Source organism: Phyllostomus discolor, chromosome 8 (assembly GCF_004126475.2).
Source record: "Phyllostomus discolor isolate MPI-MPIP mPhyDis1 chromosome 8, mPhyDis1.pri.v3, whole genome shotgun sequence".
Taxonomy (NCBI): Eukaryota; Metazoa; Chordata; class Mammalia; order Chiroptera; family Phyllostomidae; genus Phyllostomus; species Phyllostomus discolor.
In genome coordinates, this window is record NC_040910.2 from 47,907,787 (window position 1) to 47,926,565 (window position 18,779).

Consider the following 18,779-nt stretch of genomic DNA (forward strand, 5'->3'; position numbering starts at 1 on the left):
AGAATCATTATTACAGGATATATTTAATACAGTAGTGAGAGAGCATTTCATAGCTATAATATCCATAAATATGAGTGAACGAAAGTGAATGTATTTCACAACTCAAAACCTGAGAAAAAGAACCAATCAAACCTCAAAGGGAATGATTTGGGTGCTAAATGGAGGAGCCCTCAGGGATCTTGATGCATTCCTCAAATATATGTGATGCAGTAAGAAGCAAGCAGGGCCCCCCTCAAAGCTCGATCTGTTTTATTATTCTGTGATATAACATGTGGTTTCATCATAATCTAAACCAAAATTCAGGAAAATATGAGATTGAATAACTTGTTTCATACGTGGTTTCTTTCTCCTCCTTCTGTCCCCTCCTCCCACCTCCTCCTCCTCCCCTCTTCCTCCTGCCACTCTCCTTCTCCTTTTCTTTGCCCCACCTCCCCCCGACCTCCACCTCTGGTATGGTTTGTCTTGAAACTTTGGCCTTTGGTGGGAATCTGTCTGTTTCAGAAGGCTCCATCCCTGACCCAGGAGCCCTTGCTGTGTTTTCAGCGTATCTGTGTGTGTGATCGTCAGCGTCACTCTCGATAAGAGCAACAGGGCCCGTTAGGAGGGGGGGAGGCACTAGGTGGCTGAGCATCATGCCCCACCATCCCTTGGCTTTCTGCACATGCTTGAAGCCCGTCCATCTGTCCATCCATCTGGCTGCTGGGTGCGCTAAACCCCATGGGCGACCAGAAGAGAACAGACCCAGGCCAGAGGCTGGGTGTCCGGCAGGCCCTGAAGAACCTCTGTTTCTCCCTCTGTGAGTCGGGGAGCCATGAGGTTTGGGGGAACTCCTCTACTTCCTGCCCTGTGTCTTTGTCCTCACCCAGCAGCTTCCCTTCCTGGAACAGGCCGCCCCCTCCTAAACCCAGTTCTCCCTCCATGCCAGCTCTGTGGAAAGCGAATTAGCTGTGTGTCTCACTTCCCCACCTTCTGCCCCTCCAGCTCCCAGCGAACAGCTTCTCTGTCTGTCTCTGGCTTCTTGTCGGCGTTCCAGCTGTGCCCCAGGGGAGACCAGTCAGCCTTTGTGACACTCACACCCTCTCACGCTCGCCCGTTGTGTCTGAGTGGCAGCGTCTTCTCCCAGCCCCAGCATGCGCTGGCCCCGTGGGAGAAGGGGGCGTTATTTTTCTGTAAACAGCCTGATTGAGGGTCAGTATCTGCAGCTCTGCCAGACCCATCTCCGATACCACAGCAACTCAGCTCTGCTGTTTAGTCAGATGCGGACGCAGACCACGTGTGAGCAGACGTGGCTGTGCGCCAGCAGAGCCTCACTTGTGGACACTGAAAGTTGAATTTCATATCATTCACACATGTTGAGAAGTATTCTTCTTTTGTTTGTTTGTTTTTCTCCAAGCATTTAAAAACGTCAAAACCATTCTTAGCTCACAGGCCATACAGAAACAATAGCTGGCCGTCGTGTCAACCCCTGTAGGAGACACCGTCCGAGACTGCCTCGCCCGCTGCATCAGGAGGGCGTCCTCCACGCGGCCACGGCCGCTCCGGTGTAGGTCACCTGCGCTGCTTCGCCCTCCCACAGCAGGGCTGAGCTGTTGCAGCAGAGCCCGAATGTTCGTTACTTGGCCCTTCACAGAACGAGCTTGCCAGCCCCTAATTCACACGGTCCTTTCTTCCTTAGCCCGGGGAGGCAGGGGTTTTCTCCCTAATTTTATAGGAAAGGAATCTGAAACCAATTAGCCCCAATTAACACAGCTGGCAGTAGCCGTATACCTCCCACCCTCCCGAGAAGGCCAGGGGTTATTTGTAGGCGATTCCACACAGGAAAGCCCCAGCCCTGACCCAATGTCCCAGGGCTGTTTGCTCACCAAAGGTGGGGCAGAGCCTCCAGGCACCTGGGACCACGGGCCACCTGAGTGGTGGCACTGCCCGTAGAGCCCTTTGCTCCAGGGCTGGCACAGCTGTGGGCCGCCTCTCAGGCCGCCTCCGGCAGTGTCTATTGTCCATGTCCCCAGATGGGCACCACCTATCAGTGGGCTTGGGCCAAGCGCTCTTTGACATGGAAAGGTACCCAGGAACATGGAGAATACTTGGGAGAAGAAGGACTTGGGTTCCAAGCAGTGGGGCCAGTGCGCCAGCACCAGCTCCAGTTCCTGTTGGGGGTCTTGTTCCCTTCCCCACCCGCCTGGAATGGGAGGCCCGAAAGTAGGGGACAGTCCCTCTCTTTGTCAGCCCCATCTTCACCCACCATCGAGGCCTAATGTCTGCCGGTGTTCTCTCACCAACCTCAGCCTCTCCTGGCAGCACCAGGCACTCCTCCAACTTGGCACCTGGCCCTGACCAGACAGGGGAGATCCTGAAGGTCTTTGTGGCTCGTGGTCTGAGGGGGAAACGGAGGCTTCACCCGGAGATGGCATTGCAGGGGTAGGGGTAACATCAAGGCCACGGGAGGTGGCAGACCACCCACCCGGCCCAGGCAGGGTAAGGGGCTCCCAGAGGCAGTGATATTCAATCTTGGCCAAAGTGGACTTGCAAGGCATACCCACCAGAGTCCCTTGGGGAAGGTGGAGTCTCTGAGGCTAGAATGGTGCCAGGCACACAGCAGCTGGTCAGTAGATTGTCATCTGAGTGACCAGATAACAACTGAGTGAATGAATGAGTGAGTGAATGAATGAAGAGACTGCACACAAACCATAAACACTCGGGAAGAGAGGTCACTGTGGCTAGAAGATCGGGAAAACAGAGAAGTTCAACCCCACAACCTATTCCAAGCCATGGGGATGACCTAGAACTGGCCTCTGAGAAAGGATGGACATAGGTAAACCTGGAAGCGATGATGTTATTCCAGGCCTGGCCACCTCGGCCTGGCTGGAGGGGTGATCACCCTGCACGGCGAGGTTGGGGAGCTTCTCTCCAGGGGATCCTGACCAGGGCTCACTGTGAATATGGTAGGTGGGCGAGGGCAGTGGCCTTTGAGCTCATTCCACAGGTCTTTGGGTTCTGACACCTGAAAGCAAAACGTTGTTTGCCTAATGCTCTTAGTCTCAAGGCTTGTTCAGTTTTTGTGCTGGACGTGCAGGAGGCCAGGTGCGAGGACTCAGAGGGTGTGGGCCAGGGCGGGCAGGCACCCGGAAAGTCCCAGGCCAGCGCGCCTGACTCCAGGCCTGGAGCGTGGGTCTGAGGAAGAAACCCAGGCTTCGGGATCCTGAGAGCCCCACAGGCAGGGTGTGGGCTGGGAGCGGAGGTGCTGGGTTCAAGCCCAGGGCCACACCCACCGCCTACTCTCAGACGTAGTAGAGGTCAGCTGACCTCTGTGCGCGCCTTCATTTGCTCAGCTCAGGTGGGGACAGCCCATATGTCCACCTGTCAGAGGAGTGTGAGCAGAAGGAAGAGTGGGAAGCCCACGGCGGGGCCAGCGTGGGGCCGGTACGTGCCACCCTCATCATAGCATGTCATCATCACCCTTCTGCCTAAAATACCTGCTGTGCACGCCAGGCGACAGAAGAATCATCCTGTTAACGTAGAATATGCACCTTCTAGAAATTTCTGGCTAAGTAGAAGCCTCAACCCTGGATATCTCCAATTAAAAACTTTTGGCTCAAAAGAACCCCCAAGACAAGGGCAAACGGCCAGACATCTCTCACCTTGGTCTCAGCATCCCTGGCAGGATGGGAGCCACCTGGTGGGTACACGGCACCCCCTGGGCCCGGGCCTGGCCTGCCCCTGGCAGGGGAAGGTGAATGCCGTGTCTTTGTTAGTTTTACCTAGAAACCGTGACTGGGGGCAGGGTTGGATTACAGGGTCATCCTCGTCATGGTTTTTTTCCTTCTGTTGAGCAAACTTTTAGTGTGGTTCTTTGTATTTTTTTTCCTAGATTGTACACTTATATTGGAAATGTGTATTTTATATTATAAAAGGGGAAAACGAATTTCTGAGAAAATAGATACTTTTCCCGCAAAGCATTTTGCCAGGGCCGTGGGTTCTCTGGCCTGGTGGGCAGATGGCATAAACATGTGGCCTCCCCAGAACCAAGGCCAGATCACATCGTGTCGTTGCTGGCACTCGGTTCCCACTTCCTCCCTGCTGTCCACCCGCCGCCTCACATGAGCCACCCGGCACACCAGCCAGCCGCCCTCGTGCGTGGAGGCCATGCCAGTCCCCGGCCAGCCCCGGGCGCAGCCACATAATACCTCCCCTCGAAGTCAGCGCTAGGCCAGCGTTTCCTCCTCAGATGCGTAACAGCACCAACCGGATATTTTTAGGTCAGCTCTGAAAAGTCACAGTGTGCTGAGACCGCATACCAGACGCGTGAGGTCACCGGGCCCCACACTGGTAATCGCAGAACCAGAGAGCAAGTGGGCCCCACATCCCTGAGATATTCTCTCTTGTCCCCAGGACGCCAGTGCTGGCTGTTTCCTTAGCAGTCACCACGATGACTTGTCAGAAGTTCAAAAAGGACCACTGTGGCTCTTTGGGATGCAAACGTGCACTTCTGGACTGCCTCCGGCAGGCCCTGGGCCTGGGTGCTGCGGGGACCCCCACACAGAGGGAGGCCCATCGCTCCAGGAAGGAGCCCACGCAGGGCTGGGCATCGCTTCACCATCTGCTCGTAGTTAGAACGGGCAGGACGTTGCAGGCTCACCCACAGGCGTTCACTGTAGCACAGAGCAGGCCTGTTCTCAGCTCCGACATCACCCGACGGCCCTGGGAAGCGTGGGATGGAAGGAGATGGATCTGCCTTCTGCGTTTCCAGGAGTGGTACCTCAGGGAACCACAGGCTTTGCCCCAAACAACAATGTTCTCAGACTGAACTTAGGGGAAACTAGAAATCAAACCTAGAAAGACAGTTCCCCAGAGGAGCCCTCAGCACCTATTGCTTATATGGGGGCCCCCATAACGGGAGGAAGAGTCCACTGAGGCTCAGATCGCCTGGCCCTGCAAACTCCTTGTTACCTGCATCTATACGTACCGGTGCTGCTCAGAATGGGTGATTCAGCCGTCTCTGGGGATGTATTTGGTCCTCCCACATGCACCGATACCTGACAGGTAGAGGTCAGGGATGCTGCTTGACATCCTGAAGTGCCCAGGGTGGCCCATCCCAGAGGACGGTCTGGAACTGAGTGTCAGCAGTGTCGAGGCCGGGAGCCCTGCACTGGGTCCCAGAGACTCCGGGAGAGAAGCGCAGGCCCAGCCCCCAGCGGCTGGGGTACAACCGCTGGGCCAGCAGCTTGGTCACGTGTGTCAGGGCCTGGTGACAAGCCCCAGTGTTTAATCAATCCCACCACCAAAGACTGTTTCGAAACCCAGCAGGTGATGAGTCCTGAAGAAGCATTTGTGAAGCAGAGGAGGGTTGGGCTGTGCAGCTGCTGTCTGGCTTGAGAAAGCGTGTTCTCAGGCTGGGTTGCACTTCCACAAGGCCACGTGAGGCCCCCTAAAGCACCTAGCTGACGCCCCCGCCCCGAGCGACCCTCCTTCATAGTATGGGGCTAGGTCTTCTCTCCGGGGGCTTCGCTTTCATTGTCACTCTCCCACTCGATGGCTTGGCAGTTGGCTCCAGTTTTATAGGGAGATCTGTTTCCAGGGGCCTGGAGCCCCTGGAACAGAGGGGCAGGGAGTCATTCGTCCCATGACTCCATCAGCCAGGAGCATGACCTGCTCATGGGCCCAAGTGGGGCCCCCACACCACTCTTGGCTGAATGGAGCCATCCTTTAAGGAAGTGCCCTGGGCATTCCCACAGATGCTTTTTATGGGGCTTCTACCTTCAAGCCGCCCCACCAGGAGCTCTGACCAGGGGTCCGCCTGAGAGCATCCCTTGCAGAGTGAGGCCCTCAAGGAAACCCAGTGTCTTCTCCATGTCAGCAAGTCTCTCCATTCCTGACTTCCCTTCAAGTTCTCTACTGATGTCCACCCTGCCCTTGACCCCCCTGCCCCACCAGCAGGCCTTGGCAGTGACCTTGCCACCTCCTTCCTGCTGCCCTTGCCCACAGGCAGCCTCTTCACACAGCTCAGCCTCCTCAAACGGGAATATTATCAGCCTGACACCCTTCTCACTGCCACCAAGCTTCCCCTTCCTCCTTTGACTCCAGAACATTACCCTCCATGTCACCCCTTCCCCAGACCTACTGCCCCCACCACCGCCAGCTCCTTCTCCCTGAAACAGGGAATCCCACTCCCAGGCACCTTCCCTCCTGCCCTGTGTTTCCCCAAGGCTCCATCATACCTTCTCCTTGTCTGTTCACCCCCAGGCACGGTGGGTGCCATGTGAGAACCTGGGTGATCTGGGAACCTGGACGGGGACCGAGAGTGTTCTCGCTATAATCTGGTGGCGGCCCCAGGGGGACCCAGCAGATGGCAGGCTCCGTGGGCCGTGCAGACTTCCCTCTTCGTATTGGGAATGCAGGTCCGACTCATACGGCAGCACAGGCGAACCCCAGCAACACTGCTGAGTGACAGCAGCCAGGCACAAAGGCCACATAGTATATGCCCCCACTTATGTGAAGTGTCCAGACCAGGCAAGTCCACAGGGACAGAACACAGATGGGTGGTTGCCAGGGACTGGCCAGCGGGATGGGCAGTGCCTGCTAGTGGGGGCGGGGTCTCCTTTTGGAGTGATGGAAATGTTCTGGAACTAGGTATAGGTGATGGTTGTATAACATCCTGTATGTATTAAATGCCACTGAATTTTTCACTTTAAAATGGTTAGTTTTATTAATAGTTTTGTTAGTTTTGTTTTGCCCCAATTTAAAAAAAAAAAAGAATGTGCTGTGAACTGTTTGTCATCTCACAAAATCGCAAGACCCCTCCAGGGTGGGGCCTGTCCCAGCATCTGCTCGCTCACGTCCAGCCTCGTGCCCTCCTGGAACCCAGAGCTCATTTCCTCCCAGGGCCTGGCAAACTCCTTCTGGAGGGAGCCAGATAATAAATATTTTTGGCTTTGCAGACCAGATGGTCTCTATCTCAGCCACTCTGCCTTCGCAGCTCAAAAGCAGCCGTGGACAATCCGTTCATGAACACGCCTGACTGGGTGCCAGGAAACCCTCATATGGACACTGAGACGTGAATAGAATTTTCACATGTCAGGAAATATTACTCTTCTTTGTTTTGGGGGGTATTTTTTTTAGCCATTTACAAATGTGAAAACCACTCCTGGCTTGCAGACAGTACAAAAACATGCAGCAGACTGGATTCAGCCCAGGGGCCAAGTATGCTGTACGAACAATTATGACTAGGAAAGAATTCTGATGATTGGCATTTTTAATGTCTGACTCTTAAAACTTGAGCCCTTCCCACAACCCAAACACAGAGATAAAGAGTGAGTACATTGGAGGGCGCTTGGACTGCACACTTTTGTGTTGTTGCCAGGCCACGGAGTGACTTCCGGCAGGACCAGAGGGAACACTGGGGCTCTGGGCAGAGGCCTGTAGAAATTTCATCCTCACTATCTGAAAACCTGTTTTTCTTTTCATTGCAGGCTTTTGGGAACGCCAAAACGGCCCACAACAACAATTCTAGCCGATTTGGAAAATTCATCCAGGTCAACTACCTGGAGAGTGGCATCGTGAGAGGGTGAGTGGGCAGCCGCCTGCACTGTGCACTCCAGCCTTAGTCTGGGGTCCTGGGCAGCCCTGCGGTGGGGCACCAGCCCAAGAGCAACGTTTGTGAGTTGCACAAGGAAGCTAGTGGGATTTTAAGTCTTTGATGTGAAGGTCTGAGCATTGGGTCAAGGTGGGAAGTGTAGGTGGGCAAGGGTGGCACCGTGGTAACTGACTCTACAGTCCCCAGGGCATTGCGGGTGGGTCTGGGCACCAGTGGAGTAACTACAGTGATCTGGAGATGCTAGTGTGATGGGTTCGCTAAGAACAGGAAGGACGGACCAACCTGCTCCCTGGTGTTGGTGAGGTTTCTAATTCAGTCGGTCTGGGATGTCCCAGGCAGAGTCGATGTGGACTCTGGCACTTGCCAAACATGTGTCTCTTTAGGCAGAAGGATATGTGATCCTGGGCAACAAAATGAGGCAGTTGTCCAGGGAAGTATTGAAGGGTGGGTGGGTGGGTGGAGGTGGGCAGATGGGTAGTTGGATGGAAGAATGGATGAATGGGTGGTTGAATGGACCAGGAATTGGATGGATGGACGGACGGACGGATTGGTGGGTGAGTGGGTAGGTAGTGAACTGGACTGGGAAATTAGTTGCCTGGTGGAAGTTAAAACAGACCAACATTTTGTGCCAGGAATGTCAGTCCCTTAGGTGGAGACGTGGTTACTTCAAATAAATGTAACGTTGAAATCATGTGTATTTGCACTCTAGGCAGTAGTTATGCTTATGAAACTATCTGGCAGATTTGTGCAGTGAACTAATGTTATAGGGAATTACCTATTTTCTTACAGTTTTTAAGCCATAGCATCATTTCTGAGTTCAATTCTATAGGATTTTTTTTCCTCTAAAAACATGTGGGTTCTGTGTAGTTTCAATTGTTAAAAAAAGTTAATTGTGATTTAATGTGTAATGTTTTGGGGTTGTTTTTATATGCAAAGGTCTTATGAGCCAATAAAACTATTTCAAAGTAAAAGAAAAAAGAGGCATTTCAGCACAGTCCATTGCCAGGACCCCACCCCTACCCGCAGCCACACAGTCCAGTGTGAGGGGCTGTGGCGGCAGTGGGGTCTATAAAGGCTTCCAGTGGGTGGTGCTCGGGGTAGCAGGGTGAGAGGCCCTGCATGTTAGATGTGGGGGCGACCTGAGCAGCTGGCCCCTGGAGGCCGAGAGAACGCCCCAGCATTGGAGAAAGAGAAAAGTCCTCAACATGACGGGCACTGGGGGTGATGCCAAACTGTCTAGCTCTCTTGTTCATCTTTCCTGTTTCCTGCTGCTCAAGCTCTGGCAGGCGGCGGTGTGGCTGAGAGGCTCTCAGTAATTGGGCTTCTCCGGCTCCTCCATCCTCAGGGGTGCTCGGAAGCTGGTGACTCTCCCAGGCCAGCCAGGGGTCCCGCCTGTAGCGCTGCTGGGCTCCCGCTTGGCGTCGTCATGGGCATCCCCACGCACACGCAGGGTATGTGCCCTGATTAATCAGAGACACCTGGAGCTGCCCACTTGTCCCACAGGCCTCGCCTGTCCTCCACAAAGACCCTCACTCCTTATTTAAAATGTTTTTCTTCCACAGGCCCAGCAGGATATGCCCAGAGCATCTGACTGGGCAGACAACCCAGAAACATACCAAGTCTGCATTCCAGGGGCTCCTTGGTGGGGAACAGAAATGCTGAGAGGCTGCCTTAGCTTTTCCTGGGTACTGGGCTGGCCCTACAGGCCTCAGGCTAGACACCAGTGCCTTTGCTCCCAGCAGGCACTGCTCTCCTCCCCCCCCCACCCCAGCCGCTCCCGGCTCTTCTCGTCTCCAGTCTCTGGTATAGCAAAGCACCACAAACCCAGTGGCTTAAACCAACGGGATTTTTTTTAAGATTTTTTATTTATTTATTTTAGAGAGAGGGGAAGATAGGGAGAAAGAAAGGGAGAGAAACATCCATGTGTGAGAGAAACATGAATCCGTTGCCTCTTTCACACACCCCAACTGGGGACCAGGCCTGCAACCCAGGCCTGTGCCCCGACTGAGAACATAACTGGCGACCTTTTGCCCAGCAAACTGAGCCGCTCTGGCCAGAGACTAACAGGAATGTCTTACCTCTCAGCTCTGGAGGCCAGAAGTGTGAAGTCAGGTGTTAGCAGGGCCCAGCTTGCTCTGGAGGCTCCAGGGGAGGGTCCTTCCTGCCTCTTCCAGCTTCTGGCGGCCCTAGGCGTCCTTGACGGCACCTGCATCAGTCCAGTCTCTGCTTCCGCCTTCACACAGCCTTCCCCTCCACGTCCCTCTGAGTCTCGTCTTTTATCTTTCAGGGCACTTGTCTTTCGATTTGGTACCTTTGTAGATAGTCCTGGTTAATCTTATCTCAGGATCCCTCACTTAATTACATCTGCAAAGACATCTTCCCAATGAGATTTCAGTCACAGATTGCAAGTGCACACACACACCTTCGGGGGTCACACCAGCAAGGAAAGATCGGCTATCAGTCAAGTGGTCCAGCCTGCCCCACCCACTACAGGCACCCATCAAGCTCAGGGCCAGTGTCACTGAGTAGCCGGATCTCATAGGCCAGCTTTTGAGAATCATATCTGTGGCCCTGAATTCAGGAAAGGAAGTCTCCTGCTCGCCCAGACCACAGCCTGCCCACACACCAAGGCGGGAGGTGCACTTCCCGTCCAGGAGCGGCTGCAGTCAGCTCTCAAGGATTGGGCCCAGGCCCTGTTCTGCTTTTGGGCAGGTGACACTTCTTGATGCCATTTCCTACTGAGGCCAAGGGTCAGGGGCAGTCCTTGCCTTCCCTCGGTTCCCCAATTTTCAAGGCTTAGTCTTCCTGTGGGTTCAAGGGCTCAGGGCTCGAGGACCTCTGGCCCCTACTGGCCCCCACAGGGGCCCGAACCCCCAAGACGTTCAGAAGAGGGAAGAGGCTGCTATCAGTGAAATCACTCTTCACACTGGTGGGGGCTTGCTGTTGCCCATGCTGACACAGTCCAGGGAGTCGGCCACAGGTGGAGTATGCGCCAGGAGTCTGATTCCAGAACCAGATGCAGCCTCCCTCCCCAGGAAGACGGACCACTGCTGACTGCAACAGTTCCCAGCTGGGGCAGAAGTAGAAGAAACATAGGTTTGAAAGTAGGGAGAATGCAGGCCAAGGCCCTGGAAACCCGCGTGTGCGTAGTGTGTGCGTGTGCCCCGTACGAGGCTGCAGACAGAAGACTGCCATCCTGGAGAGTCAGGCAGGCTGCGTCCAGCGAGTTCTGGCCCGGGAGCCCAGCCCTACCACCCCTCAGGCACCAGCTGCCTCTCTTGTAAAATCTGATGGGCTCAGATGGAGTTGCCCCACACACCCACCCCGCTCCCACCCTTGGTGATAGTGGATCCCGTGAGAGACGGGCCCCTCCGGTCGCAGGGGGTGTGGAGAGAGCAGGGCCCATGCCAGGCTCAGCTGCCTGCTGGGCCACCTTCCTCCTCTGTGGCCCCCAGCAGTGTGTGGCCTCTCTAATTTTGGTACCCTCATCCACCAACAAGAGCCACCGTGCCCACCCAGAGGGATGGGAGGGTTCAGGGTGTCACATCCTATGAAACGGCGCCTGGGACGTTTGCCGTCACCACTCTCAGTGTGGATAGGGTGGCTGCAGAGGGGCCCAGGCCCCATGTAGCCTCGTGGAGCCATGTCCAGCAGACGTCCGTCCACTGATGAACAGTTACACAACATGCCCTGTGTCCACATAGATAGAATATTGTTCAGCCATGAGGAGGAATGCGGGTCTGGTGCGTGAACACTGTGGCTCACACTCAGAGTCACTGGGCTGCGTGAAAGAGTCGGGCTCAGTATGCATACTGAAGGGTTATTTTTTTTAAATTCTGGAGAACCCAAACCAATCTGAAGCGGGGGTGAGGGGCGCCGGCCTGCGGGTTGGGGTTGGAGAGGAGTGATACAGGCACCAAGGAAGCTTTGCCAGGCGGGGGACGTATTCACCGTCTCGACTGAGGGGAGCAGTTCGTGGGGGGGGGTGTCTGTGTCGCAGCTCATCAGGCCACACACTTTAAGGTTATTGTACATCAGTTACCCCTAACAAAGCTATTTCTAAAAATGGTGTGGATTATGAAAGAGCCAGTCAAAACTCATCACATATTATTCAATGGAGCTGTAAAAAGAATGGGAAAATGAATTCGTTATCATATTTTCAGTTGGAGAAACATTTAATTGCTGGGGAGATGGTGGGCACAGGGGGAGACCTTCCTATAACATTCAGGACCACGTGGGTGCCATCACCCGAGTGCCCGCCTCCTGGGAGAGAGCCGCCACGTAACGCCCCGGGCTTCTGTGCTTCTGGTCTGGGGAGCAGAAGTGGCCAGTGCAGGTTCCTTATTTTTATAGACGGCAGTCCTAGGGTGAGGCAACGTTTAGGGTAATTGTGTTTACGACATTTAGGTTGATTGTATTTACGACATTTGAAGAGGTATTTATGACATTCAGGGTGATTATATCTATATACCAGTATGTGTTCTATGTTTAAGGAAGTTAATGGGCAGCTGGCCCGTTATCATGGTGACAAATTGCTCCAGTTTTTTAATGAAAAACAATACTAAAATGTGATGTTTTACTCTTTCTCTTCCTTTAATGACAGAGCTGTTGTTGAAAAATACCTGCTTGAAAAGTCTCGCCTGGTCTCTCAGGAGAAGGATGAGAGGTAGGAGGGGCCTCTTCCCTGAGCAGCTGTCTGTGTCCTCCTCCGTCCTCCTTCCTCCCTCCCCCCTCTTCCCTCCCTCTTCCTCCCTCCCCCCTCTTCCTTCCTCCTTCCTCCGTCCTCCATCCTCCCTCCTCCCTCTTCCCTCCTCTGTCCTCCGTCCTCCCTCCCTCCTCTTCCCTCCTTCTTCCTCCTTCCTCGGGCACCTGGAGACCAGGGCACTCTGCCCGGAAGCCGTGGCACAACTGCCTGGGGAGTGGGCCTGCTGTGTGGCCCCAGGCTTCATGTTCATGCATCCTAAGTCACCTTTGTGCTTCCCCAGGGCTGTTGCCCATGCGGTTAGGTTAGAGGCATCTCTGATTGTCCAGGGAATGCGATACACACCCACCCCCCACCCTCTCCTCAAAAAATTTCACTGGAGAAGCTCATGTTTTGGGAATGTTTTAAAGACATACTAAGAATTGACTTATTGTCTTAAACTGGGACACGATCTCAGTGCTCTTTCCTCCCTGGTGTGGTCTCTGAAGCAATGTTAGTAGTAGGTTGAAGAGGAACTGTTGCTTGGCCTCCAAAAATGACTTTTTTCCCCTAATTTTGATCTGCAGAAACTACCACGTGTTTTATTATTTGTTACTTGGCGTCAGCAAGGAAGAACAACAAGAATTTCAGCTCAAACAGCCTGAAGATTATTTCTACCTCAACCAGGTAAACACCGGGCCCTAGCCACAAATGCCACCTCTGTTCCCCACGGGCCGTTTTTGCGCCGCCAGGAGGTCAGAGGCCCTCTGCCTTGGCCCTCTCCGGCCCCCGGCTGGCTCCAAGAGGCCCAGAGGAGGCAGCATAAAGGAGCCCATTCATTCCCCATGTCCTGAGCCCTGCCCCATCTGCTCCAGCCAAAATCATTCCCACACGCCACCCTCGCTGACCCAGAAATACCCAGAGTTTCACTGACTTTGTTTTTTAGCATAACTTGAAGATTGAAGATGGCGAAGACCTAAAGCATGACTTTGAAAGACTCAAGCAGGCCATGGAGATGGTGGGCTTCCTCCCCGCCACCAAGAAACAGTAAGTGGGCTGGCCAGGCATCCTGCCATCTCCCACCTGGGCACCCCCAATCTTACTGGTCACTATCTGAGATCAGCTGACACCCCAGCAGGAGCTGCAGTGAGGAGGGTGGCCCGAGAACGATGAGCACATGAAGGGACTCTCATCGTGAGTCACTGGGAGATGCCAGTGCAAACCACAGGGGCTTTGCCCAGCAGTGTTAGCACACTAACAATGTGCAAGTGCACGCTTAACAATGGTTAAGATGGTAGATTTTATGTGATGTGTATTTTACACCGTTAAAATTTTTTTTAATTTTTGTAAACCACACAGGGTGCTTTCCACACTTGGCAGCATCCCAGCAGGAGCACACTGCTGGGGGCGCTCATCAGGCCAGCCACTCTGGAGAACCACCTGGCTGTTTTCTATGACCGCCATGTGTCTACAACGAAACACTTACATTTGCTCACCCCAAAACATGCACGTGCACACTTATATACACAGTAGCCTCCTCTCTAACAGCCCCAAAGCCTGGAACCCTCCCCCAAAATGCCCACCAACAGGAGATTAAATAAATAACCAAGTGTCTGTCTGTGCAGGGGTCAACAGGCTTTCCAGAGAGGGCCAAATAGTATTTTCATCTTCGTGAGCCACAGGTCCCTGTTACATGTTCTGCACTGCATTTCATTTCACTTTTTAATGACCCTTTAAAAACTGAACCATAAACTCAGCTCAGGGACCATACAAAAATGGGCCCAAGTTTGCCACCTCCTGGACTACTCCGCACACAGTAGCAGCTGTCACTGGAGACACCGATTCTGTCCTCGGGGGGGCCTTCTCTGGAGATATTTTTGGTCGTCACACTGCACATGTGTGGGATGCTGCTCAACATCACACAGTGCCCAGGGCACCCCCTCCCCCCACAGCAAACAGTAACCTGGCCCCAGGTTGTCAACAGCGCCACGACTGAGATACGCTGGTCAACAGAATTGAGTGAAGAAACCAAGACTGCCGTGACACACACCGCACCCCGCATGACAGTGTTTTCAGTGTCAGGCCAGATACAGGACACACAGTGATTTCATGGACACCAAGTTCATGGTTGATGCGAGATGTCAGGACAGCTGTTCCTCCATGAGGCCAGGTGGTTCCAGGGTGCAGAATGTTACATGCCTTGGTCTGAGCGCTAATTTAACGGCGATCTGTGCATTTTGTAACACTTCATCTCTACAGTTGGGAACTGTGTAGTTTTTTGCATGTGCATGTTATGCTTCCATAAAAATATTTTTAGCTCCCATTACAAAAAAAGAAATCAAGATATCTATCTACCAAGTCGCATTGTACAGGGGGTGTCCCCAGCAGAGGGACTTGACATTTTTCAGACTCCATGTGTTCTGACTAGAATTTGATGCTGTTTCACATCCTGCCCGGTTGCCGGGAGGTTTCTCTCATCTTGCAGTTGTCGAAAGTGCCGTAACCGAAGCTCCTTTTCTCTCCCAGGATTTTTTCTATCCTGTCAGCCATCCTGTACCTGGGCAATGTCACGTACAAGAAGAGAGCCACAGGCCGAGATGAAGGCCTGGAGGTCGGGCCCCCCGAGGTGCTGGACACTCTGTCACAGCTCCTAAAGGTACTGCTCCCTGTCCTCGGCCACCGTGGGGTATGTGGGGCCAGCTCCGGCCTGTGGCCTCGGAAGACCCAGAACTTCCTGCATGGGCTGTGCTTCTGTAAACCAGGGCCTGTGCCCGCTTCCTTGTTACCATCTCTGCCAACTCCCTTCCTCATTTCTGAAGGGACTCCCTGCTGGGCAGGGACACCTCAGCTCCTCATGCTTAGCTCACAGGAGGCTATTTATTTGTAAAAAATTTTACTTAGTTTTAGAGAGGGGAAGGGAGGGAGAAAGAAAGGAATAGAAACATCAGTATGTGGTTGCCTCTGATGCACCCCCTACTGGGGGCCTGGCCCACAACCCAGGCATGTGCCCTGGCTGGGAATTGAACTAGTGACTCTTTGGTTCACAGGCCAGTGCTCAATCCACTGAGCCACACCAGCTAGGGCTCACAGGAGGCTATTTAAAACCATAGTTTCATCAGCGAGGTCATTTTCTCATCAGTCCTGCCATCCCCTTATCCACTGGTTTTCAACCCCAGGGGCAGTGTCTGGAGGTGTTTTTGGTTGTCACAACTGGGGCAGGGGGGGATACTGACATCTAATGGGTGGAGACCACGGATGCTGCCAGCATCATATAATGCCCACAACGAAGAATGATACAGCCTCATGTGTCAGTGGTACCGAGGCTGAGAGGCCCCACCCTTAGTCTCTCTGTTTCCTGAGCGTGTGCTCCATCTGCGGCTCTGCCTGAAGGAGGACCCCGGCTTCTGCTGTGGTCATGGGGCTGAGTAAGCACGCCTGCTGAGGGCTCAGGGCTACTTCCCCTGTTCCTACTCTTAACTGCTGCGGGCTTGTGTAGGGGCTTGGCAGTCAGGGAGGGCCAAGCCCCTGGACGGCCTTGCCCACGGGCTGGAACAGCTATAAATGCAGGTCACCAGGCAGCACAGTGACACCCAGGCTATGCCACCATGCACCCAGGGTTGTCAGCCGTGGGTGTGATCATTCTGAACCATGCCGAGCATAGTGCACACCATGGGCTGCTCCCTGGCACAGCCCCTGGGGGTCCTCTGGCCTTCCTCAAGCTTCAGCCCCTGTCTCAATGATGTGAGAACCCACTGGGCAAGTCCTTAGCCACACTCCCTCTTTCTCTCCCTCCTCGACCCTGATACAGGTGAAGCGAGAGATCTTGGTGGAGGTTCTGACCAAAAGAAAAACGGTGACCGCCAATGACAAGCTCATCCTTCCCTACAGTCTCAGTGAGGTAAGTGCTGCTCTGGGCTTTCAAAGGGCACTGGGCCCCAAAACCCAAGTGAAGGGAAGTCCTTTGGAAACAGTCAGCGTGGGTGATGTTTTTCCTGTCGAAGTGACAAAGGAGAGTCCTTGGGGTGCTCTGGTTCTCATGCGAGCTTAGGTTCAGCACAAACAGCAAACTGCAGCCTGAGTATCAGAACTTGGGCCACGAGTGTCCATCTCTGTGTTTCCAGCTGCTTCTTGGGCATGCTGTTTCTTACCAGCAGAAGCACTGAGGCCTGCAGCCAAATCCAGCCTGCTACCTGCCTTTGTAAATAAAGTTTTACTGGCATGCAGCCATGCCCATTTGTTTACATGCTGCTTTCCTACTATAGCACAGAGCTAAGGGGTTGCAACAGAGACCCATGTGGCCTGAAAAGCAGAGAATATTGGTCCTTTGGCCCTTTGCAGAAAACCTTTGTCAAGCCCAGAGCTACAGCGTGACCTTTACAATCATTATGTGGGTCCCTAGATATTGATATGGTGCTTCTCTCTGGCCTTGCCCCAGCCTGGATGTTTATGGTGTGTTTTTCTTGGGTTTTTACATCTCAAGAGCAGTGTGACTGCAGCTGGCAGCTTGGACAGCAGCAGGAAAGTACCTAGCCATGGTGGGTGGGGGCAATTTTTAGCTGGTGGTTGAAGCTGCTTGGGCATCTCAGACTGGCACCACAGTCTGAGCCCCCAGGGACAAAGGCACCCTGCAGTGCGCAAGATCGCTGAGACCCCAGTGGCAGGGCTGCCTCTCAGAGGCACCAGGTGGAAGATGCCAGGCTGTATCTCTTGAGGATCTATTTCCATGGCTTCCCAGGAAAGGTAGAACTAGAGGGGTGTGTTCTAGATCTTGATTGCAACCACCTGTGTCTGTCACCATTTAGGTCTGAGCACACCAAAAGAAGGAATTTTTTGTGTGTAAGTTAGACTTCCATAAGGCCTTAGAAAAACTGTCAAAACCATTACTGCTTTTACGATGTTGTTCCCCATGATGCTCCTAGAACAGCAAGGGGCCTAGCCTGGCTTTGAACCCAGCGGGGCCTCCTGACTAGTTTTCCCATGGTGCAGGCCCAGTGCCCTCTCTGAGCCTGTGCTCCACCCTCATCAGACCCCAGTAGCTCTGAGAAGTGATTCAGCACTTGAGAAAGACTTAGCTGCACCCCAGGCTGCTGGGTCAAGGCTTTTGAGTTCATGGTTCATTGTGCCCGGGTGTTTGAGCTGACAGGGTGGCGTGCAAAGTGGGAAGGGGCGTGTCGGAGGAGTTGGCTATTTAAGTTATTGCCTATACTTCTCCTGTGTGCAAACCTTGGGGTGGTGCATGTGGGCCCCACCTTGCTGAGGTATGACGTCCCCTCTGTGCCCACAGGCCATCACTGCCCGAGATTCCATGGCCAAGTCTCTGTACAGTGCCCTGTTTGACTGGATTGTGCTGCGCATTAACCACGCCCTCCTCAATAAGAAAGACATGGAAGAGTCTGTCTCGGTGAGTCCTCCACCCCGACCCAACCGCCCTGCCAGTCTGGGCTGGGGGGGTGCGTGCCCTCACTGCCACACAGGTGCATGGCCTGTGATGTCAGGAGCTGAGGCAGCTGTAGCTATTGTCAGGCAAGGGGCCAGTTCCTAGCCCAGACAGGGTGCAGTTCTCAGGCCCCAGCGCAAAATGAAAACACAGCTCCTTATTCAAATATTATGGGTCCCAAGCACAGGGTCTTCACAAAACAGCAGAGTACAGAGGACCCAGCAGTAACAACTGTTCTCTCTCCCTTCAGTGCTTGTCCATTGGGGTCCTCGACATCTTTGGGTTTGAGGACTTCGAGAGGAACAGTTTTGAACAGTTCTGCATCAACTATGCCAATGAGCAGCTCCAGTACTACTTCAACCAGCACATTTTCAAACTAGAGCAGGTAAGGGAGTGCCACTGTCACCCCTCCAGCCCAGGGGAAGACAGGATGAGCTACCGCCGGGATCTCCCTAGGGGCCTGGTTGGTCATCAAACCTGCCCCAGAATTTTTCTCTGCAAAAAAGGAAAGTCTGGGGAAAATTCCACCCAGCCCCAGATGAGGCAAACTGTCGGGGATGTTTTCGGCCACAGGTCAATTTTGCACTTTCTCTCTGCTCAAATGTGCTCTGATGGGAGAGAAATGAGGTTGCCTTGTAAGGATTTGCTTTGGTCAGTGATATTGATAACCTATATTATGTGTCTTTTCAATAGTAAATACTCATCCATTTTACCCACATATTACCCTTCATGTTGATGATTCTGACAGCAAAAAAAAAAAAAATGATGGGGCTTTATATTGGTTTGGCCAAAAAGTTTGTTCCATTTTAAATGAAAATAAAAGACACATTTTTCATTTTTACCAATAATTTTATTGAACAACATGTTCACTGTTTTGTTCCACTACCTTTTGCCACCTTGCAGGCAACTTCATAATTTCATCTTCCCAAAATTTTTTAACTTTTTGAGCAGAGAAATGTTCCAGGTAGGTGCCTTTTGCGGTCTTCCAGGGAATTGATTTTTTTTTCCTTTAAGAGAATTTTGTAAAGATCAAAATAAATGGAAATCTGAAGATGCAATGTCTGGTGAAT

At 53.2% G+C, this 18,779-nt stretch overlaps 1 protein-coding gene across 12 annotated transcripts in view; it reads left to right on the forward strand.

Annotated features, from left to right (window-relative positions):
• Positions 1-18,779, forward strand: part of MYO9B (myosin IXB) — an 82,184-nt gene that overhangs the window by 31,690 nt on the left and 31,715 nt on the right. For all 12 annotated transcript variants that reach the window (XM_036032508.1, XM_036032505.1, XM_036032509.1 and 9 more), the window contains exons 3-10: positions 7,467-7,561; positions 12,195-12,257; positions 12,860-12,959; positions 13,219-13,319; positions 14,799-14,928; positions 16,081-16,170; positions 17,557-17,673; positions 17,960-18,094. In XM_036032508.1, the coding sequence (XP_035888401.1) occupies positions 7,467-7,561; positions 12,195-12,257; positions 12,860-12,959; positions 13,219-13,319; positions 14,799-14,928; positions 16,081-16,170; positions 17,557-17,673; positions 17,960-18,094 (831 nt within the window). The remainder of the gene's footprint in view (positions 1-7,466; positions 7,562-12,194; positions 12,258-12,859; positions 12,960-13,218; positions 13,320-14,798; positions 14,929-16,080; positions 16,171-17,556; positions 17,674-17,959; positions 18,095-18,779) is intronic.